At 35.4% G+C, this 24958-nt stretch overlaps 1 protein-coding gene across 7 annotated transcripts in view; it reads right to left on the bottom strand.

Annotated features, from left to right (window-relative positions):
* SLIT2 (slit guidance ligand 2) overlaps positions 1–24958 on the bottom strand; it is a 265807-nt gene that overhangs the window by 75118 nt on the left and 165731 nt on the right. For all 7 annotated transcript variants that reach the window (XM_074865881.1, XM_074865883.1, XM_074865882.1 and 4 more), the window contains exons 7-10: positions 22213–22284; positions 19319–19482; positions 16878–17016; positions 63–134 (exon numbers count right to left, since the gene is read on the bottom strand). In XM_074865881.1, the coding sequence (XP_074721982.1) occupies positions 63–134; positions 16878–17016; positions 19319–19482; positions 22213–22284 (447 nt within the window). The remainder of the gene's footprint in view (positions 1–62; positions 135–16877; positions 17017–19318; positions 19483–22212; positions 22285–24958) is intronic.

The raw sequence follows: 24958 nt of genomic DNA, 5'->3' as shown, positions 1-24958 counted from the left end.
ATAAGTGTGTGTGTGTGTATATATGAAAATAAAAAATTAAATCTAAATTATTGGGTACATACATTCTTCGAAGCTTTTTATATGGTGAGAAAGCTCCAGGAGGTATGACCTTGATTGAATTTTGTTCTAACCGTCTGCAAAAGAACAGCAACAACATAAAAATACAAAACGCAAGCCAAACAGCAATCTAAAGCCATACAAAAGTAGAAGGGATAGACTTTAACAAAGAAGGCTGCTTTTGCTTTCTTTTTCAGTATAATTTTTATCTTGAGAAACAAGGTTATTTCATTTCAGTTTTAATTACAAAAATATAACGTTTTGTCTGTAAAACCAAACCTCTTAACCTGTAGACTGTAATGTTGTAAATTAAAACTCAATCTTGATTTTATACGTAAAGGAAAATTATTTTTAGAGCACACAAGATTTTTGTAAAATTGAAGCTAGAACTGTCATTAAAAAATTCAAACTTGAGTTAGTGTTAATTGACTCCCAATATATTATTTACATGCAGAAATTTTTATAGTAAGTTTTCTTCAGAAATGTCTAAAGACTTCTGTGAGTTAATCACTGAAACATGCAAACAATAGGAAAGGGAAGAGTAATGTTCCTACAGAACAAATAACATATGTTGCTACCTGCAGTAAGGTAAATAAATGCCACAGTATTAAACTTGCACACATGATTTCTTTAGATACAATATGTAACATATTTTCTTTAAGATATAATACTAGGATTGCACAGCCACACTTCTACCTTCTTTAAACAAGTATTTTAATCTAAAATTGTAGTTTATGTTACTGGCCACGTTTGCTTTGTATGTATAGTGACTGAAACTTGCCACACCTCAAAGTGTGAACTTGCTGATGGAAACAGTTTTCCAATAACTTCCACAGATTTGCATATGGGAAATCTATGCTGATACAGACCTATGGCCCACTTGCCAACAAGTCAAAACAGGTTCAGCAATAAGCACATTTAAAATAGAAGATACTTCTTCACACACCACAGTATTTCATGGTTATGGCAGTGCAAAAATTTCTATTATGTAGACATAAGGAATGAATATTTATACTAAAAAGTACAGCAGAAGTCAGTATTATTTAAACTATATACCATGCTTATCTAATAAGCTTTCTATTTCCCTCTTTCATGCACAGGTATCAACTCTTACTATGATCTACATACATAAAGACAATGCCAAAAATCTATTTCATACAAGGAATCAAAATTCTGTAGAATTTACTCCACTATTTTAAATTACTTGGACATTGACTAAGAATCTAAGGTCAAAAGCCTTTTAAAATCTTTATGCATGAATATTAGCCTATTTTTTTCCTTTTACCCTTGTCCTATTAACTCTCTTCCATTTCACTTTTGCTCTGACAAAGAGACATATAAGTCTCTGTCTGTGCAGGGTAACTAATAAGCTCATATATTCACTTTGAGTAAGCCTTTCCAAGAAACTATTCTTACAATGCTTCTTTTTGTAAAGTTTCTCCAGAGATCACAGTATAGCTGAACTGAAGAAAGATTTTTTGCTGCCTTCACGAAGTTTTGTTCAGGTGAAGATATTTATAAATCTAATACTCAAAATCTCTTAAGTCTGACCACACTTTAGCTTAGCAGAATTTTTTCTTGAATGGCTTATAAAGAAGCCAAGAAAAAAGAAGCATCAAAAAATCTTCCTGACACACAGAAAATCTCACTTCGTCAGAGCTGTTTTAGACAGGGTTCATGTTTTTAAAGTCTTTAACTAGGAAAATGTTGCCACCTTGCTACAGTTTTCAGGTATATTTTAAACACTGCAGGGAATCCCATGGCACAAGACTGTTAACTTTTTCCATAAACACGTTATTCTTTCATACGCTTTCTTCACCTTGGCTGAGCCTTTTGGACCCATGAAACACATTTTGCATCAGACCAGGAGTAGTGACTAGGCTATAAACGAACAAGGTCACTCTTCTACAGTGCACTTGAGTAGATGCAGAAGGCAAACATCTGAATAACTAAACACTTGCTGAAGTTAAAGGTCAACACCAAGTTAGTCCAAACCCAAGTATTTTCTGTTCTTACACTAAATTTTTAGCTCAGTTTCCCCAGAAAATAAAGATTATGCATGCTTATTATCTAGACAGTTTTCTACTCAGCTGGCTAGGTCAAAGAGAGGTAAAACCTTCAGATAATAAATCTCTAAAAATGTCCTTATTTTAGCAATGGGAAGGAGTTGAGAAACCAAATTAACCCAGCCATGAAAGGAATGGCAGCCATCCATCCATTTCTGTTACACACTCTATTTGGCAGCAACCAACTGCCTAACCACCAGGGATAACCTGACCAGACATTTATCAGATGTGTAGCTCTGAAAACCAGCCAAAGAATATCTTGCACAGAGAAACACATAGGACATACGCAGAGGACTGGAAAGAGGAGGGAAAAAAGATAGGGAAGGATTAGGCCATATTACAGAGGAGGATTTGCTGGAGAGAGAGAGACACTGGGGAAAAATGCCTCTGTGTATATGGGAAAGACAGATATTGCAGTGGCAATACTCCCACATAAGGCTGTCACAAGCCTCATTTATAAATGCTGCTTATGAGCCCATGATGTAGAGATTTGTAACCTAGTGCCAGAGGGGCTCCAGTCTACGTTCATCTATCTTTAAACATATAATGCTCTTAACTGACACAATATGGCATGTAACTCAAGAAAGACAAGGTCTAGCATTAAATTAAGACAGAAAGTATTTTCCAGTATAATCTTTTAATTTGAAAGTATATTAGTTCTATAAACTGCTTACAGGATACATGTATGCCATTTTTTATGACAAGATGGAATAGCAGATTTAATTTACTGCTGTTCAATTTGTCTACAAATTATACGGGTCCAAAACCTGAAGAAGTCCTACTACAGTATGTTTCTGAAAGCTATTTTTCTAGCAGTTCTCATGGAGCGAACTACCAATTCACTCGTGGATATGTAAAATGAACTCCATGTCAACTTTACCTAACATTTCCTTTTAGTGAGAAATTTATAGTCTAATAGACAGACTGTGCAGTGCTGGGATAAATTTACAAGCTCTTCTGGATAAAGGATTTGTTATAGTAGGATCATCTAAGTATGTCTTTTCTTAACTCACGCCAAAGTGTATGCACTAAAACACATCACATTTTAGACAATGAGATTAGCATAAGAAAGGAAAAATAAGATTATATAAATAAGAAGAAAAATCTTTTATACCCCACTTTGTCTGTAAAGAAAGTAAATTAAATTCACATTTTCAAGCTTTGTTATCCTCTAATCTCCTGCTTTATCTTCCTAGAATCAGCTGAATTTCACAGAGTGCAAATTTGCATCCACTATTCCAAAGAAAATCTAATTGGATATATTCCAGGGTCACAAAGCACAGATAGACTAATATCTAAAGGAAATTTGCATTCTACTGATAAAACCCATAGTAATTAAAAACTCCTTTATATTAATTCCTCATATTAAATGAAACATTTTTAATTCTGGAATAGGATGGGATGTAGTTATCTATTACTGAAAAAGTCAGCTATTAAGTGCTTGCAAATGACATGGCCAGAAGTACCATTATATTACAGAAGAACAAAAAGTAGTATTAGTATTTTTCCACGGAACTTGTATTAAATTTTGTGCACAACATCTCCTTTCAAAGTCATCCCAGAAGTCATTCTTTTTTATAAATTATCATCTATGTATCATAAACAGTGCCTTGGTGGTTTCTTTTTCAAAAGCCACTGTCAATTTTAGTAGCATATTTAATAAGATAAGATAATGGAGGAAGACAGTTAAGTACATGCTCCATCAAAGCCTGCACTGCCTCATGTGTAAGAAGTACTCTACCCATCACCACACAAATGCTAATTAATGCTCTTAGTATTAAGTCTCCTGCTCCTTTTAGTGTTTCACTTCAAAGAAGTCCCACATCAATACATAAGTGTTTTACTGTCTTTTAACACTGCCAAATTGGTTGAAACCTTTTTTGAAGACTATTCCCTAATCATTCCTATCTAGGAAATGTACTGTGAACATTTCTTTTTCAAAATCTTTTCCCTCTGCTTATCACTACAGGCACCGTAATGTACAACCACCTACTATTCTAAGAAACAAAGGTGCTTCTGCAGTTGTGACTTCCAACCTAATCAAATCAAATCAAAGTAGGCCCTCAGCCAGTAGACGGATTCTTCCCAACCGGTCCCCAGAGAGCCCTGTGACATGTAAATCACTTGACACTTTCCAGGAGGATGCTGTTCTCTACTATAAGCCTGCAGCACACTATTACTGATTACTACTTCCGCACTTACAGAGACAGACAACATGCTTATTTATACTGACACTTTTAAACTAGCTTATTTTCCCACTATAAAAAGTCATTTCTGTGAAACACTTCTGCCCCAGGAAAGATGGCAGACTGGGAATGAAGCACATCCTGTTCTCTACAGAATCATTTTTATTTTAAATCATGCAGATGGGGTACAACATACTCAGCCTGCTCAATAGAAAAAGGTAAAAAATATTGCACAGAGATGTGCTGCACCTAAATGCATGTTAAGGGTCAGAGATTTATCTAAAAAACTAGTATTTCATAACAATAAAACATCTTCCTTAAGAAAACACAAATTTGAATATGGAGCAGCAAATTAGCCATATATTTTATAATTAAACATTCAGAACATAACATCTTGATTAATTAAATTTGGTCAATACAATAGTGGTTTTAGCAGTTAATGAATCTATACTTTTAATTCCAGCATCTACCTCATTTACAAAAAGCCTGCAAGAAGCTTGTCAAGAAATCCCGAAAGAATTTTTACTACAGAGAAGGGTAAGCTGTGCAATGAGTCTGATGTATTGCGCAGATGCTGATTATACATGGTAATAAAATTGACAGCTCTTCTTTGCATTTTCCCCATCTGCTTTTAAAGTAAATGGCAAAAACAGCTGTCAGAAAACAGAAAATAGATTTCAGTGATGGGATTCAGTGCAGCTCCTGAATCTGAAGAACTGCAATACACAGCCAACACATCTCTCCTCATATGCAACATCTGCCAGGGTTTGGGGTTTTTTTTGTTTGTTTTTAAAATAAGGAACAGTAATGGTCTCCCTTTGCTACAGCAATCCTTGAGGCTATTAAACAAAGTAACTTTTTTTCTCTCTCAACAACTGCACCTCCAGAGTGCTTATAACCACTAAATGTCACTTCTAACTTTAGCAGCAAAAGAATTCTGTTGAAATCTGTGATATTATCCATGTCTAACAAAACAAAAGATGTATTTTGAATGATTATATTACTTGCATTTTAGAATTTCAGGCTCTAATTCTATGTATTAATAAATCTGGTTGACAGTTTCCTAAATATTTGCATATAAAGAATCACTGTCAATGTTGCCCTGATGCTTGCCAAACTGTTAACATCCAGTCTAATTGTTCTATCAAATATTTCCTCAGGGGATTGATTGTAAATGACAGACAACTCCTTAGTCTGCATTACATCAAAAAAGTAACAAGAATTGTCATTCTAAAGCTATTAAACAATTCAACACATTTACTCAAAAGCAAGTCCCAAACCTGCATTTGGTTAATTTTTCATCACAGAAAGGACCATCTCATGCTCTGAACCCTACAGCACCATTAATGATGATAGGATTTACACTCCTTGATTGTTACAGATTCAGGATGTAGACAAAATGCACCACTTCTTAAAAGAATTATTTGCTCAGTACTTTGGCATCTGTCAGAGTGCAGCTCCAGTGCAATTAACCTGAGTCACCTAGAGTCAAGCTAAAGACTTTCTAATTAGCCTACTTTTGATGAGAGTTGTTACACTACAAAAACTACTTGAGCTGTTCAGAGTAACTATTAATTTCACAAAAACCAGATATAATCCTGCTATATTCTTGGCTCATGACAAGCAGTGACTTGTCAACTTGTTCTCATTGAGCAGGAACACTAGCTTGAGAATCCCACCGTTGTGCAAGACTGACAGCGTGGCAGGAGCCTTTACTACCTGTTAAACAATACATGGACTTACACGGTAAATTTGCTGCAAAAATCTAAATGAAGTTTTTAAACTGAGAATACTTTTCACAAGTGGTTGCTGCTTACTGGACCATGTATTTAGCAACATGTAAATAATTAAGAAATCATTCCATTGATGATGAAACACAAAATAGTGAAGTCAGTACCCACAGTTTCTTTTGCAGTAAGTTCACTCACATTATTGCTGAGGAAAAGTTATCAGTAGTGAAGAGCCATATGTGAAAATAAAATCTAAGAGTAACAACACCTTTGGAGCATGGCACAGCTGTCAGAGCTCTATGAGGGTTTTTCTGGAAGAGCTAGATGGGCCTTCTCCAGCTTCTCTTCATGCTGTATAAAATATTCATTTATTCCATGCTTGAGTTATTTTCTTTCCCTTGGCAGAGTCAGACAGGCCCCTCAAGGTGCCTCTTCTACTTCAATACCCACCAAAACTTGCACAAAACCCCCAGAGGTGGAACAGTGTTCATTCTGGTCAGCACCTACTTCCAGTGTCTCTGGAAACTAGCATTGGTTTCACATGCTCCTTGTTCAATTGCTGTATTCTGTTTCTCTATGCCCTCTCAACTGTTGAAATTATCCTCTGTCCTCTGAATTTAATTAGTTTCTAAGATAGGACACAAGGGTATGAAGAAAGCCAAAGATGCGAACAATGGCAGCACAGAACACATGCTAAAAAAGAACAGATTAAATATTCTACCTACAAAAGTCTGACAACTAAAATAAGAAAGTTTGGTTGTTTTTTGGTGTTTTTTTTGTTTTGTTTTTTTTTTTTTAAAAAAAAAGTGTAAAGCCACATGATTTACCAGTAATTTTCAGATTAGGAAGATAAATTTGAGTAAGAGTTACATTTACATTTCTCTTGTGTGTGTTAAGCAGACCAGATTAGCTATCAAATTAGCAAAACCATCTATGTTTGAGGCAGTCAAATGGAACATACTTTAAGTTTTGCCTAAGAAATATTAAGTTGGGAATCCCAAAGATAAGTTAAATGTCATTCAGTGAAATCTGCATTGGCAAATTAAATATATTAAGATGAAGAATTTAATACCTCACTAGACTCCTTTACCTGATTTTACTTTGTTTCACATTTATTCAATACGTTGCTCATGGATAATGCATTTTTCATTATTCATATGTAATTATTGTGAGTTTATATGCATATATCATATATGTTAACATTTTAACAAATTTCTACATTTTTTAATAAAGCAAACAAACCATTTTGTTTTATATTGCAATGTGCATAAATACTGATTTTGCCAAGAAATAATGACCTTCCCACAATCAAAGAAAAGTATATACAGAGAACTGTATTCACATCACTGCTGCCACAGATGAACAATATAAAGTGAGTGTCACGACAGGGAGTGGCAAGTCATAAAACCTTTCTATTAAAACTATGAAGTAGTATTACATTTATTTTCATGCAAAGATTTTCAAAGTTAATGGCCATATTTGCATTAACAGACTAAACAGGCCCTGGGATGGCCTTTAAAATTAGGTGCTGCAAAATGTGGAAAAGTTCAGTTACAGTGTATATCGATACTAAAATTTTAGTTTCATGTCAGCTATTTTGCACCATATATTTCTATTTCATTAGGAAACTTTTTTGGTCCTACTCCATATGTAAAGCCATACTCCTGTGAATTCTTTTGAACAAACTTCTAGGGAAAAGATAAGTGCATAACTAATACATTATAACTAATAATAATGCATCTAAAAATCATGTACTCTTATTTGAGATAAGCTTCTGGACATAAAAAATGCAGTAACTGTTAAGCAAAACAGAAGCAAAAGCTCTATATTTCACTGAAAAATCAGAATGTCTCCCCAGTCTACTAGTAAAAAATTTGAATATCAAGTCTAATGCCTAGTCAGGATTGGTCTTAAAAACCTTTGGGGAGGGAAGAAGCTAAGAAAAGATTTAAAGAACAGTACACATGAAGTATAGTTGAAAAGAAGCATATATGAGAAAAATTAATTTGAAAAATGCCAGCTATATGAAGTTGCTCAAAAATTTGGAATGTTAGATTAAGAGCTGAGGAAGTATTAATCAGATCATGTGAATTTGTCAAAGGGGCATTTAGCAAATAGTAATGTCTCCACAAGGTACTTATGTATCTTTTAATGCACTTTATTTCAATCCAGCAATTTCTGAAAATTCAAAAACTGGTATATTTTTCTGGCTTCCTGCTGGCCAAAGTATGTATCAGTATTCATAAGGAACTGAATACTATAATAACTAATTTTTTTTTTTTATCCATAAGTAGACATCATCTTTTCACTTGACACCTGAATACGCTGGCAGTATTGTATGCATTTGTTATGTCAAGAATTAAGAAGAGACTTTGATAAATCAGAAAAGTTTCGAAAAGAGCCATAAGAATAATCAAACGGCTGTGAAACATTTTATATAGAGATCAAAGAGATCTATCTGTTTAGGGTCGAATCGGAAAGTTAGCACATATTTTCTGGAAAAAGATCGATACTGTTACAGAGGATTCTTGCAACCTACTAAAAATCTTCACAATACATAGTGAAACAAGACCAATGACTACATATACATATGTATATACAGAAAGCAACTCAGCAAAACCTTTCCAGAACTTCACTGGATGTGCAAGACCTCTGGCTGACAGCTTGGCTGTTTAAGAGGTAAATGATATTTATGAACTCACATTCTGTATAAGTCCTAAAAAGACCAATATTTTGATTTAAGCTAGAAAGATAAAAAAAATGCAGACACTGGAAAACAATAATCAGTTTAATGTCATGTAACTTATAGCATCCTCCCCTTGGCATTTGGACCCATTCCTTTCAGGCTGCGAAGATGCAGGGTTTGCTCTCATTTCTGTCAGGCTACTGTAGATAGCCGAATCACACTTTGAGCTGCTAAAAATAGAGAAAGCTGCTTTATCTCTGACGTTTCAGAGTTTTCTTGCTATGCGAGTCTTTGAACTGTCTTCAATAAATGTGCCTAAACCCTTCCCAAGTGACTTTTCTCTGTAAAGGGTCATCCTTAGAAGCATCTTTGCATCTCAGTGTAAGAGTCTCCCTACTCAATTGCTATTTATTTAAGGCTGTACTTTGGACTTTTAGCTAAGGATGAATTTTAAAAGCCAACAGAAATGGTGAAACTGTACACATGCCAAGCTTAGCTTGGAAAAGATAGATACATTGAGCTCCCAGTTCTCAAATAAAATTCCACATTTACACAAAGCACTTCCCCAGTTTCTGCAGTGTGATCATTTACTCATCATTTTCTCTTGGTTAAGTCCATCTGTCAAGTTCAGTTCTGTCAGATCTCATTCCCTTTCCCCTCTTTTCCTCCTTCTTTTTCCCTTTTCTCTCCTTTCCCTTTCTTCCCCCCCCCCCCCCCCCCCCCCCCTTCTCCTTTAATATAATTTTAGTGTTACTGTGAGAAGCAATCTCAGGAGCTTTTAATCCTGCTTAGTATCACACAGCTCACAAAGATGTAGTTGAGTGCTTGGCATACTACACAATCATTAATCAACAGACTTATGAAAACAAAATATAAGGGAGAATGAGATGGAGGAAGATGAAAACCTGAAGAAAAATAGTAGAAGTCAGGAAGGTAAGATGAGACAAGATGAGGGGACAAATTAGGAAACTCATGGGAAATGCAAATGAAGTTATCATGAAACAACTGTACAGCTTCTAGTTTTGGCATTCAAACGTTAGAAAGCTCCATTCACAAGAAAAAACAGATTTATCTTGAAGGCTATAGTAATTAGGAAGTCAGTGACTTTTCACTACAGTGGATTATGAAAATGAACTGTTAAAATCCCTGGCTCTATATGTTTTTTTTCATTTCATAAGTTATGTGGTTTAGGGTCTGTTGTGCCCCTTACAAAAACTAAAATTATTAAATTGTTGTTTAGTTAACAGTGGCACCCCTCCAGTCACCCTCCTCTCCAGCAAAACCTTCCTCCTCCCAAAACATCATTGTAGTGATTGCTATCCTTCTAAGAAAAAAAAAAAAAAGGCAAATTTAATTAAGTCCTCCCTTTGATTACTTAAATCACTTTAATTATATTGTATTAATAAAATACTTAATATAAACAAAATTAAGAAAAAACAATCAATTTAACTCCATGCTTGTTTGCTTAAATAATCATTTACACAAAGCTGTGGTCACCAGAGCAGGTAATTCTGCTTAATTGCAATTGTATTTACTTTCTTCTGTTCATAATACTACTGTAAGGAAAGGGGTTTTAGAACCACTTTGACTGATAGTTCAAGCCACAGAAGAGAAGAGAAAATCAGAAGAATGTAAAAGCAGCATTTTCACAAGGTAGTAGCTCATTAATGGCTTTTTGGCCTCTTCTTTTGAAATAAGAGCCTGTCACTTATTCACACCATTCTGAGAAGGTACCAGTACAATTAATAGAATTGCTGCTGGGTCGCTATTTGTAAGGTTTCTGATAGTCTGTTTGAACACGTGCCAAAAAGTCTCTATTTGAAGGGAACCAGAGTTATTTCTGCCAATCATTCAAAGAATTTTCACTCAGAAGGTGAATTCTAAAATGCAACCAAGTGAAAAGAGATTAACGGTGCTGAAAAACTAAAATGTGGAAGGAATGCCTGCATAGAGGCTGATAAATGCTATCACCATTAGAAAGGCTATACTTTCTAAAACCAATTAAAGTAATAGTTTTGAACCTTAAGAATGACCTTTAATGCCTTTAATATATGAGCTGTATGACAAAGGAGGAAAGTGTTAGGTGCATTAGACCACTGGAGTTGGTTAAGCTCAATAGACCGAACATGCCAATGAAAGAACATCCCATAAAAATTTCTGGAAAAGGGGAGAGGTTTAAATAACAAATCTAAATCAACACAAATTATGATATTTCTAATGAATGAATAATGTATCATGCTTCGCTTGAGTTAAAAGGCTAAACTAAGGCACACTAAATAACAAAACTTTGAAGATTATTAACATGTAACATTTATGGGCAATGTATTTTGGGTCACAACGTTTACAATACAGACATGAAAATAATAGGGCTATGGGAAAATTTTAAAGTTCCCGAAATAATTCCTGCAGGTCACTCACGGTATGGAACTTTTTCATTTGGCCCAGAGGCAAAGGTGTATCTGTGTACCTTTTCAATTCTGTGCTTCCTGCAGAATTAGTAGCTGCACTAAAACTGGGGGAGTCTTGGTGCTCAAACAATTGTTTTGTTTTTTTAAAATATATATGAAATATGAAGTATTTCTTTCTCAGATAGTATCATATTGATTGGACAGACCCTGAAAAAAGCTTAGGTATTCTTATTTAGCTGCATGTGAGTTTATTTAGATAATAAAGAAGAAGATTAATTTTGCAGAAAGGGTGTAACTGGTAAAGATACAATTGTACTAAGTCAATAAAGATTAAGAATTACATTTACTGATATGCTGAATACTTAATTTTGCTCTGAGCTTTGTCACACCAGAAGGGAAAAAGAGAGGACCACCACAGGCTTTATCCTTCTTCCATTTTCACTGGCAGCTACTTGGAGATACAGTCCTGTTACCAAAGGCATCTTCCCAAGAGGGATTTGGCAGACAATGCATTACCTACTAATCAGCTTCATGCAACAGGAATTGCTAGGTTTAGCCACCTGACTTCTGTACCATTTGAGAAGTCAGACAGAGTGGTATGATGAAACCCTCTCAGCAACACCCTGATGCTCACCGGTAAATCCAACTGCTCTGGAATGAAACAGCATTTCGGCAACAGGCTCTGCCTCCTCCTGCTCCCACCATCACAGAGCACCTGCTTGTTCTGCAACCACTTCAGCTTCCAGTGCAAACTCATTTTCTTCAGTGATTAAGGCTATTACACCAAACTCAGAGACAGGGAGGTTGCAGTGCAGTGCAAGCACATAGTCTCCTTTCCAGCTCTGCTACAGAAGCAGTAGCTATTAGCAGAGAAGACAGCTCCTGCTGTCTTAAAATGTCATCCCAAACCAGTTGTTCAGCAGAACTATCAAGGCTATGCAAAGTTATGACATCAGTACTAGACTCTAAACAGAAAGCCTTTTCTTTTACTATCCCCACAAGGGCTAACTCAGAGCTTCAACAATGCAAATTTTACTCAATTGAAACTGCCAGTGTTTAATACTTAGGAAATTCGATATTCCATTTAAAGAGGGTTTTAGCACATTATTTAGATACAGGTTAAGTTATCAACCCCCTGTAAAAAAAAAAAAAAGTATGAAATTGTCAGCACGGAATGTACACTTTAAACCTGCAGTTTAATTACATACACCAGAAGGACAGAGAATAACAACATTATTCACACCACTTAGATTTTACGCAGCATTGTCCTAGATGGACTGACAATGTAACAATACAAAGTATTTTCATGCACAAACAGATCATACAACATTTTATCTAAAGGAAGTCTGTTTTGGGCAAAGAGGAAGAAATTAATAGAAAACATGGCAAAACATCACAAAACCATGAGCATGTGTCAAAGGCAAACTTCACAAGAACATCAATAAAAAAATAACAGGATTTTGGACCTTAAAAAACTAAATATGGATTATATTCTTATCCATAGTAACCTGCTATACACATAAGAACAAAGAAATAAGAGCAGAAATGGATGGAAAAATGAAATCTCACAAAAATAATTTGTCAAATTTTAAGCAACTCTATAAAGGAGGGTTGACAATGAAGTTTAATGTCAGTCTCATGGGAAAAGGTTATTCACAGGACATGCAATAAAGCAAAGACAAAAGGCAGGAAACATGTAAGCACCAGAGGTGTTTGTGGACCATGAAGTTGGCTGAAGCATAACATGACAAGCTGGTAGTACTCAGCACTGGATTCTGCAAATACAGCCTACAAACAGGTGACAGCATTGTAGGGCAGAGAAACTTGTTCAGAGTAAGGGAATTTGAAAGTATTATGGATTTTTCAAATGTTCCTGTCAATGAAGTATGTTTAGAAAATCAGATGACAACATTCAGTTGAAAATGCAGAAAAAGATTGACAAATATGAAAAACTACTGAGAAGACTGGACAACATCAGGCACATGTAAAATAGAAGTATAATGCCAATTTTCTTGCGTTGTGTGCAAGAATCTGGTGATGGTGGTATTCTAAAAATCAGTGAATAGATAATACTTTCGCTGTTAAAGCTTGTACATCCTTCAGAAAACAACAGGGAACCAGCTCACTTGTCTTTCCCTTTCTCCCTGAGAACTGGAGAGCTCCTGCCAAAGCATGTGCTTAAAATGGTGATTAAGATAATAAAGCCATGTGTGTTGGAACTGTATAATGGTGGTGGTGGTGGAAATAGAGTGCTTACTGTACCCTTCTGCCTTGTGCCCAGCAGCTCCTCAGCATTTTGAATGCTACCGTGACAGCACGGTTTCATCTCTTCAAATGTTTACTGTCAGCTACCATTTTGGCATACTGACAACATTATCACATAAGGAATAAGTGAAAAAAGCAGATTATTTTATGGAATACAATCATTCTTTCTAATCTAATCTCAAGGGGTTGCTATAAGCAACAGTTGCAAAGTACTTTAAAAATGAATCTTTAAAACAGTTTTTGTTGTATAACAACAAAATTGGAATGTCACAATCTTTCTGCCTGTTGAAGTTAGTTAAAAGCAGAGAGGACTCAAGTCTTTCACAGAACAGCTTTAAAAAGTAACATGCAACCTGATTCAATGTTCAGAAATGTCTGTGGATGGAATAATAAGATGACATTTATGAACTTCTGGTTCCTGACAAAACTGTAAGACCAAAGAAAAAAGGCCTAGGACTCTTCATGGATAGTTCAAGGGAAAACATGGTGCAACGTGTACTGGCAGTTGAAGAAAGCATGTGAGTATTAGGTTGCAAAAGGCAAATGAAAGAAAACTAAAATTCCATTAATTTAAAGTGATAGTTCACTATCATCTGGAATATTGCATTCAACTCTGGTCAATGCAGGTCAAAAAAATTTAGAAAACAAAGAATTCAGAGAAAAAGGAGGAGATTTAAGACGTGGAATGTTTTGGCATCCAAAAAGATTGAACGGACTTGGAACGGTTAGTTTAGAGAAGAGATGAGTGAGGGTGGCATGCAAAATAGAAGGTGACAGTACAAATTATGAACCTGAATGTATTTTCCCTCCCTCTACAAAGACAAAGGAAAATAAATGAAATTTTAAAAGACTCTAATTTAAACTGGAAGATCTTGAGCATAACCCCCTCCTCCAAAATTTATTACCTTAATAACAGGAAGATTAAGAACATAGTAGGGTTTAAAGCAGATTAGATGTTTCAAAGGAAAACATTTTTTCCTGAAAGCTATGTAAATTTTCAAGTTTCAGAAAAAGAGCCACAACACACATTGGGAGCAAGGAAAATATTTGTCTTATTGGTGTTTTACTACTGAAGTTCTATATTCCTGTTTCAAAAACATTCTTCAGGGACCACTGATGCAGGCCACTGGCCAGGGTGGAGTGCTGGTTTGACCCAGTCTCTTCATTTCTTTGGGAGTGATGACCCTTAAAATAAAGATTTAGGAACACCCTTGCAATCTCTAGTACTGAATGTATCAAGGAAGTATAGGTGTTACCAGCATGTTCCCCCACTAAACTATCTAGGTCTAGGAGATAGCGATGCAAAAGTCAGTCTTCCAGTGTCTGTAATCACCATTCAGTGGTTAGCTCCAGCGGTTAGCAGCAGAAGTACAGTGGGGAATGTTTGAGACATACTCCCTACTTCTTTCTCTATGCACACAGATGTACATATGCAAGTAAAAAAGCCAGTACACAACCCACTAAATAATGAAAAGAGACTGTGCAGCCTTCCCAGGCACTGTGCATGGATTTTCTGAAGTAGTCACTTTATTTGCAAGCAGAGGAATTTTTCTGAGAGCGGTGAAAGGTAGAAGTATTTGTATTATATGGCTGAATGATTGAACTGGGTCAGGTAGGATCAGCCAGGTCAGTCTTAACAGCAGTAATAATGAACTAACAGACATGATTATTATTCACATCCTAAGAAGAAACCACGGTAGTTCCAGTTCTGTGAAGTTTAAAAATACAGGTCAGATATCAACAAGACATGAGATTGCCTTAAAATTGTTAAATTCTACTTTACCTTTTAAAATCTCATTGTGGAGGCCTGTTTTCAAACTTTCAAGAAGCTCTCATGTACAACTGGATGTATGGTCAAGAAACCTCTTTCACTTCAGATATCTGTTCCTCTCACCCTCCTTATCCAAAATTCTTATCATCTTATATCATCAAGGTGCCCACAAGCTTTTTATTCTGAATACTCTCTCCAACTCATTTACTTCTAGCCAGACCGTCCTTATCAGGTTGCTGGCACAGCTACTTTCCCATTATTTCCCTAAAGGGAACTCCCAGCTTCCCTTCCAAAACACTGCCTTCACCATCCCCAGCATAGAAAGATGCTCATGCTACCAAGTCCCTGTCTGTCTTGTCAGCAAGCTCAGCTCTGGCTTTTGTTCCTCCCCTGCACGGAAGACAATACAGCAGTAACTTTTGTCCACACAACCTCTCAGCCACATTGCTCTTGAAGCCTGCAGGCCCTATAGCACCTTTGCTACAACTCTGCTCTACGGTCAGCACATGGCTGTACTTTTTGTAAATGTTTCTGCTGTATATGATATGTCACACAACCTTATTGGCATGCATGCTCTTCTATCCACAGGTACATGGTATTAACATGATGACTATACCACAGATCCCATTCAACCACCTTATTTTTGTCTTCTCAGATTACCCTCTGAGGATACAGCTTTAGCAGAATACTTATTACGGGTGATATAGGTTGCTGATCTTTCATGCAAAGATACATTTCTCTAATAGGGTCTGTTGAATCAAGTGACTGAAGGTGAATGTCATGGCTTAACCCCAGTAAACCAGAACCCAGTAGATCAGAACAGCTCAGCCCCACACAGCCACTTGCTCACTGCTCCGACAATGGGATGGGGGAGAGAATCGGAAGGCTGTAAGTGAGAAAACTCGGGGGTTGAGATAAAGACAGTTTAATAAGTAAAGCAAAAGCTGTGTGTGCAAGCAAAGCAAAACAAGGAATTCATTCACCACTTCCCATTGGCGGGCAGGGATTCAGCCATCTCCAGGAAAGCAGGGCTCCCTCACATGTAATGGTTACTTTGGAAGACAAATGCCATCACTTCAAATGTCTCCTCCTTCCTCCTTCTTCCCCCAGCTTTATATGCTGAGCATGATGTCATACAGTCTGAGATATCCCTTTGGTCAGTTGGTGTCAGCTGTCCCAGCTGTGTCTCCTCCTAATTTCTTGTGCACCCCCAGCCTATTCGCTGGTGGGGTGGGGTGAGAAGCAGAAAAGGCCTTGACTCTGTACAAGCCCTGCTCAGCAGTAACTAAACCAGTGTGTTACTAACACTTTTTAGCACAAATCCAATCCATAGTCCCATACCAGCTACGATGCAGAAAATTAACTCTACCCCAGACAAAACCAGCACAGCAAGCAACCCTGAAGGCAATGGGGTTTACAGCCTGCAGTGAAAAGCCACACACTCACAGAAAAGCAAGTACTCCTGAACTCTTTTAAAACCAACTCAGAATACAGTTTTTACTATGGATTGTGAGTAGTACATACAAAACTAACTCATAAGAGAATATAAAGGTCTTAAATATTTTCATATACCTGCATATTCCTTTCATATTTGAATTTGAATGTGTATTCCAAAATTCCTACCCTATATAATGCATGAATAACAAATTGAATACATAGGAGAAAACTGTTCTCTGCAAGTTCATCAAAAAGAAGTCAGATTACGCACATTTCAGTAATGGTTTCTGGAAGGTTTGTTGGGATTTCAGTGAGGCCTTTCCCACGACAGTCCACAATGTTGTTACTACAGGTGCATGCTGTAGGGCAATGCAAGACACTGCAGGATGGGGCCATGAAGGATTGGTGACCTGCAAAGGAAAAGAGTTTCTCCTAAAATTGCACAAAACTGTCAAACAGTAGTCCTGTCTACCTCAAGAGTAAAACATCACATTTTACACTCTTTGAAAAATTTAGAGGCAGAACTTCTAAAATAAACATTGTAGTCTATCAATACTTCTGAATTGCATTAATTTAAACACCCAGTTAATAGTGTGCTATAGTTAAACTACTGTGGTAGCATTACATAATTTTTCAACTTCTTTGGCAACTTGCATTCAAAATCATCTTGTTAATGAAGACTAAGATCCATTTTTCAGGTATATTTTATTTATTCTGTGCTTTTAAAAACTAATTACTGATTTAGTTTTCAGAATTTTGTGTAGCACTAAAAATGCATGTCAACAGAAATGAATGACCCTTGCTACAAAAACTGAAGGTGTCCTGCTAGTTATGTTCTGTTCTGAAAAGACTTATTTGAGTATAGTCCTTCAGTTATATATTGCTTACAGACATTTTGGAGTTATGATGTTTACGTTCAGTCACACAAAAATAAATAAAAGCTTTGACTTCACAGCTCATACCCTCTGTGTTAGCTCAGCAGACTACTTCTTCCCACAATCTACATTCTTACTAACTCGGGTGGCTAATTTACACAGCTTTCCCCGCCCTTCATTCCATTCTTGTACTGTATGTTAAACTCAATATTTATAACTGCATTTAAACATGATCACTTCATATTTAGGTACATTATAGAAAGTAAACAACTGATTATATTTTCCTGCAAATAGATAGATTGCACATTTTATAATATGTTAATGCACTCATTCTTGTATTGATTTAATTATACGGAATTGCTGTTCTGTAATGATACAGAAAGGCACAAAGGGATGAGAAAGGCATGAAGCCCTCTTTTTCTTTCTTTTTTTATTAAGGTAAAAAAAGCTAGACACTGTTTTGAAATTCTCAGGGAAAAAAAACCTTGAATATGAAACCACAACTTAATCTAAGATCTCTCTCACTATATTTAATGTCATATATTAACATAGGAAGGGTACATTGGTAATGTAAGTTGCAGCCAGTGCTGTTCCTATTTACAACTTCAAATAACAACATCTCAAGTATTAAATTACTGAAAAGGTTAGTCTTTTGAGATAGTAGTTTACAATATAATAATTTGATTTCACATTTATGTATGTGTTACAAAAGTACAAACAGCTGCCAAAACTAATAACACATACTACTCTTTTTATACTAACAGGCAGGAAATATTTCACCTGCCTTTATTAAGCAAAAATACAGTGATCCAGGGAGAAAACATGGTTATTCTCCTTCCTCAAAATCAGCATTATAATGACCGAGTTATAAAACTGTTCTTGACACTTGGGCTCTGCAGCCATACCGTTTATAAATAAGATATGTGAAGTGATCTTGTCAGGAGCCTTTTTAGGTGTACATAAAGGCAGACTTAATGGTAAGAATACTCTCAGCATTTGCCAGGTGAAGATGGCAGTACCTTATACTTTGATGTCAGAGGCTGTTTAATAAAGACAAAACATTGTGCTCTGCATTTTAAAAGCATAGACCTGTGCAAATTTTGGCATATTTGGCAATAGGTTTCTGGGGTTCTGCAGAAAATCAACCAGTAGAAACAACCCTGCTGGAAAGACAGATAGCTATGTTCCAGCTGCTTTTTAATGTTTTTGAGGTAACTTGAAACAGTAAAAGTTTACAGAAAATTTTCAATCTGAGTCTAAAAATATTTAAATAAGAAAGATAAACTTGCCTTCTTCCTCATCTAGGAGATATGAATAAAGGAAAAAAAATTGAATAGAGAAAATGTGATTAGTAACGAACTGTTAGTCATTTCATTTCATTTCATATCAGAAAATAACCTGATGCACTAAAGCATACCAATTACATTCAGAAAGTTACTTAGGGATTCAGAATATTTATTTAAACTGAGAAAATAACAACAAGAAAAAGCAACAACCTGTAAAGTTAAAAGAGAATAATTCCTTATTACTAACGGCCTTATGTTCTCACTCAGTGCACCTTTTATTTCACTTTCTGCATCTCTCCCTCATAATGATACTTTTAGAAAGCTCTATAATCTATGTGAATGCAGCATATACACAAAATTTCTAAGGACAGAAGCATCCCCACACAAGATACAAATAGCGATAAAAATGATTAGTTTAATATTTAATAAACATTAATGCTTGCATTATGCAAAAGTTGGCAAAAGCCAACATGCAGCACTAGCATTCACCACTGTGCTGTCAGTAGGTGTATTTTTAAGCAGGACTCTGTGAACAAATCTGTTTCCCTTACCACTGCAGACAAACTCCCGTTTCTGGACCTCGGCTACGTTGTGTCCCCGGAGGTGGGATGGCCCCATGCACTGTGTGTAAAGGCCGACTCGTGGCCGCTGCCGCAGCCAGTCAGAGAGCCAGGCCAGGTGGCAATCACAGTAGAGGTTGTTGGAGTGAAGACGACTGCATGGAAGGAATCATGTCAATACCTTTAAATTAGGAAGAACAAACAGAAAAGCAGCCAATTTCCACCACCACCCCCCTGCCTTCAGCAAGCAGCTATGACGATTTATTAATAGAAATTGTTAATGAGGAATCTAGTTTTCTTATCTTTCATTGAAAGTCTGGGAGTTAAATCCTAATAAATAAAACTATACAAGGAGGAAAATTACGTTTTATTTGTTGTCTAATTAATTGGAAGAAAAGAAAGGCTTCCTAATAAAGTAACCTATCTGTACTTTCTTTTCTCTTGTCTAAAAGAAAGAAATAAATATGCAAGAGCTTGAAATCTGCCATGGGACTCTTTAGTCCAGATCTGTACAAGTAGTGAGTAAGACAAAAATGTCTCAAGTAAATTGCTCTATAGTGATAATATACTGTCAGAAAAAAAGAGTTAATAAAAGATTTGGTTTCCAATTAGATATATCTGTAAGTCTGGCCATTATTAGTCTCTATAGAAACAGCCTGCAAAATCCCTTTAACAGGTCATATTCATTTTCTGCTGAACAAGACAGAGTAATAACTCAATATAAAACACCTTTTTTCACATCCTTTTTCTGATTTCCTCTCTTTTTGTTTAATCACAGAAAGGGGGATTAGCTGCTTTTGGCTCCTAAGGACCTATGTTCTAAACAATGTCTGAAATTAAAAGACCAAATGGCAGCAAGCGATGGAATTAAGTAAGTCGCCTCTCTGTTGGCAAGGTCCAACACAAGACCATGGCTCCTTGCCAAGTGGCAAAAAGCACTTTGCCATTGATAAAATATCAGGCAAATATATTCACTAAATTAGGTAAATTACTTTTCTCTGGGTCTTACATTTTCTCAAACTACAGAAAAGGATGTCCACAGCTATAAATCAAATCCTTACTCAGAATCATCCATAACTGAGTAATGTTATTTTGGCCCTTTTTAGCTGATGTGCTCAATACTAACTAAATAACTGGAAAGGAAGTGCATGAAAATCAGAATTTAGACAAGAGGTCTCATTAATCCATTTAAAAAAATTCTGTTAAGCAACATGAAATGTGTAACCAACATAAACAAAAGATTTCCACTAACTCGCTTTTTTCTTCCCCATAAATGACTAGAAATCAAAGGCAATGTATTTCCCTGTACTAATTCTTGGGTGGATGCTTTGCAAATATAGCTCACAATACAGCACACTCATTCAGTACAATCTGTGGCCAGCTGTAGGCAAGAACACCATTGCAAATCAGAACTAATGCCGCTGAAATCAATATGGTTATACAAGCATATTCTGACTGCAAATGGGATGTTAAAGCTATAATCTAGGACTCTGTGTGTCCATTTTCTTTTGTTTCTAAAATAAATTTTTAAAAGATAAAATACCCCACCGGAAAGTGTAAATGTTGCCAATGTGATTCACTGTAATTTGTGGTTCAGAATATAAACTGTATTTGAAGGTTTGAGAGGGTTACAGACATCCATGTTTTCAAGTTTCAGACCCAAAAGAATGGAATGAAATTCCATTCTCAAAATATAACCGAGTCCACCAAAAGCCCATGATCAGCACTTTTTACATGCTCTTGTATTTGTTCAAGCAAGAATAGTTACAATTCTGTTATGAAATCAACAGAACTACTCACCTGTGTGAAGTTTCTCCAGTTACAAAAGGTATGTTAACTCAAGTGAATAGCCCTAGTGATTTTAAAACAGTTGTGCAACCCAACATGCGTAAAAGAAAATTGACAGGTTCTTTGTAAAAGTAGTTCTTTAACAGTAAGAGCTACTCTTGAAGTCTGATAGAAGCATCCCATTCATTTTTGAATCCCATTTTACTGGAAAATCTGTTTGAAAGAGAATCTCAGGACTAAACCTTGATATATTTTGGTTTTGCCACTGAACACAATATACATTTATTCTTAGTTCGGTATAAACATACAAAAGAAATAACCCCAAACTGTATCACTTGCATATAGTCTTTTCACTATGTTTTGTTTTAGGAGCCCAAAGTGTTCTGTGAAAGTCATAACCTCTAAAAATGGGGACCTTATTGTAAATGCTGACACAACTTTAATTATAATAGCACTACCGGATGATGCTATAATTTTATGTTACAAAGAATGTTGGAAAGCCAGTTTAGTTTAATTAGGTCTGCTAGCAGTACAGTAATAAAAGCATAAAGATTTCCCATTTATCACATCTGACAGCCAATCAAAGATTCTTCCACATTCCTAAATGAAATGTGACCCATTCAATAGCTCAAAGTAAAACAAATTTTTGACTTTCAAAACCCATCAATTTCTTTCTCTATACAGCTGTAACATATAAAAGAGAATCCCCCCTGCCCTCATCTTTTTTATTAAAAGGTAAAGCTTTTCTGTGACTGAATAAAGCATTATGGAAAACTCAGTTGAGAAAAGGCCATGAAACCATTTTCATCCCACATCCTAAAAAAGCTGATGGAAAAGGATACAACTGCTTCTCTATCTCCTGAATCCCAAGTATCAGCTTTGGGGTCACTTGTTAGCTCTACCTTACAGAATTAGGTGCCATACACGCACACAGACTTCACACTTGTCAGCCTCATGATACCTCAATACTTTTTTAATTGAGCTTATGCTTTCTTTGCCTGTATACATATTTTTAAACCACTGACAAAACTTGATAGAGGTAAAAATGATATACTGGACTGATAAAAATGGCAGCCAGTTTCACTGGGACTACTTACAATGTTCTGAGTTTGGGCATGTGGTTGAAACTTGCCACAGACAGTCGAGTGATGTTGTTATTGTTGAGAGTGCTGAGAAGTCAAGAAGAAGCATATTAACATATTACAGTTATGTCACATTTACTACACTTTTGAAAAAGGCTTAGCTAATGAAGATTATGGTGTACTGGTTTTAGGGATGGGTATTGGGGAAAAAAACATGCTTTTAGATATACTTTTCCTCCGTGTTCAATTCCTGAAAAAACACTATGGTTTGACCATTCCATTAATAATCCTAAGTAATTTGAGGTCCCAGTAACCTACAATTCAGTCAAACAGACATTCCACCAATGTTGAGAAGATCTATGGCATTCAAGCTAAGCTTGTTATCCTGATGTAAAAAATAGTTCTTGATTCTAGGACTCCAGTTTCTCTTTCTAGCTTCCAAGAGTCTGTATTTTTTTACAGAAAATACAAGATCTGCCTATTTTTTCAAGAATATTAGGAAAATATTAACTCTGGGCTGCAATTAGGTTTAATATGGAGCAGAATTGCTATAGATGATCCAGAGCTGCATGAACAATAAGGGAGTTTCTGTTATACAATGGAAGGAGTCAGGAATTTTAATACTTTAGCAAACTAATAATTTAAATTTTAGACAAGGTGCTTGGAACTTGAGACAGGAACTAGGAACAAATCTTAGCCAATTGTTGGCTAGCACAGGCCCATCATACTCTGTAAGTGTAGTTTGTAAAGATAACAAAACTTTATGAATGATCCTGCAGTTAAATATTGTCTTTAGGCTGCAAATCAAATGCAAACAAGCTTGACTCTGGAATAAGGAAATAAGCAATAGAATTTACAGTTTTGCCTCAGAGATTACTCATTTGAGCAGAATAATGTGCTCTGGGATTTTAAACATATAGCTATGGCACAATAAATAATAGTTCCCACTGACCAAACCTTTCTTCCCTTTTGAAATACAATGTTTTACTTTGCCCTTTTTTCTTTTTTTTTTTTTTTTAAAAAAAAACCCACAAAGTGTAATTTGTGCTCATTTTGAATAAATTTTTAAGGACTCTCTGATCCTGAAACACAGAAAGGTAAATTCACAGCACCCTGAACAGGATCAGGCTATACACCTCTACATTAACCAAGCAATTAATTACTGGTGCAATGTGCTGTATTTTACCTTTGTGTGCTTACTCATTCCCATCCTAAGTGTTTTCTTCACTGTGCATAAGGGATCTCTCCTGTGTGCTCTTAGGGCCACATAAACAAAGAGGAGAATAATCAAAAGAAGAAGAAAAAGGGTAAATCATGGCCTTTTTCAAAACAGAACAAAAATGAAACAACAAAAAATGTCCAAGTGGGTATATCTGCAAAAGGTGTCTTAAAGAATAAATGATTATCAGTAAATCTTGCCAGGATTTTCTTACAATGTCCACATGGTAAATGACAGCTCCCATAGTTCTTCCTGCATAACTTCTTAAAAGGTTTTAAAATCATATTTTTTCAATGAAAGGAATGGAAATCAGTACGTATTTGTATAGCTGTTAGATGTTTAAAGAAGGTGTATCTACAAATGTTTTAATTTGCAATTTCAGATGTCTGATGTTTGCTTTGATGTTTTGTATACATGAGCTTTTAATTTATTTTTGCAAGGGTAGAGAAAAGTATCAGGAGTAGATGTAAGGCGTACATAAAGAATTAAATAATTTTCGTAGCTATTTCTATCTAATGATGAAAACATTTGATTTAATTAAAGAGATGTAATTAAAAAAAAGTTGTCTCAATACTTTTACCTAAGTATTACATACTATTGCAAAGAGTGGGATGACTGAAAGACAGTTTTTTCATTTCTTACTTTAATTTTTTTTAATGACAGAACTATATATTTTCCCATAGTTTGATTCCCCAGTACAGCAGATTTTCTCTTTAAAAAAAAAAAAAGAAAGAGAAAAAAGAAAAATAAAATTTCACAGAAATTCACATGGAGGGTTGTACCTGTAATTGCTTTTGTGTGTCAGATTTGTCCAGATTTCAGGTTGATTTTGTATCTTTAACACTAACACGGTCTAAGATTGTGCAATTATTTAGCCAATATGTAAGAGCAGTTACTTTGGTAAACATTTCAAACTGTCACTAAACAGGACTGCAACCTATTTAAAAGCTTTATCATTTACTTGTAGTTTGAAATAATATACACATTTTGTGCTTAGATAGAATAATTAACTTCAAATGAAAACAAAATATGTAGTCTTATTTGCTACTCAGTGCATATACAATATGGTCTGATCTACATGTCTTTCATTGTTTAAGCCATATTGGAAAGGAAGGTGAATTAGATACAAAATCTTCACTAGTGTTTGAAATATCTATCTCAATTTTTTGAAAACTTAATCTTTACATTGTTGCTTATCACCTAATATAATTCAAGATAGTGAACATTTAGTTGTATGTTTGAACACTGTTTGAAGAAATATTCTATGTGTATTCATTCACAAAATTTTAACTACCTACTTTTTCAGCAGACATTTTAAAAGAGTTTTTTTTCTTTTTTGCACTCATTGAAAATGATGTGAAAATTTTACCACTGACTTCAACTTGCAAGGATGACCTTTTTAGAACACTAAAAATTGCAAGCATTAAAAATGCAGGAAATATTTGATTTTTAAAAATATACATTTAACAATTTCACTTGTACAGAAAGGCTTGTCTTAACAACCATAATAACTAGATTAAGCCATCACTGGAAAAGTTGTAC

The sequence above is a fragment of the Strix uralensis genome, chromosome 4 (genome assembly GCF_047716275.1).
Source record: "Strix uralensis isolate ZFMK-TIS-50842 chromosome 4, bStrUra1, whole genome shotgun sequence".
Lineage (NCBI taxonomy): Eukaryota > Metazoa > Chordata > Aves > Strigiformes > Strigidae > Strix > Strix uralensis.
Note: the sequence above shows the minus strand (reverse complement) of the source record. Positions and strands in the feature narration are given on the sequence as shown.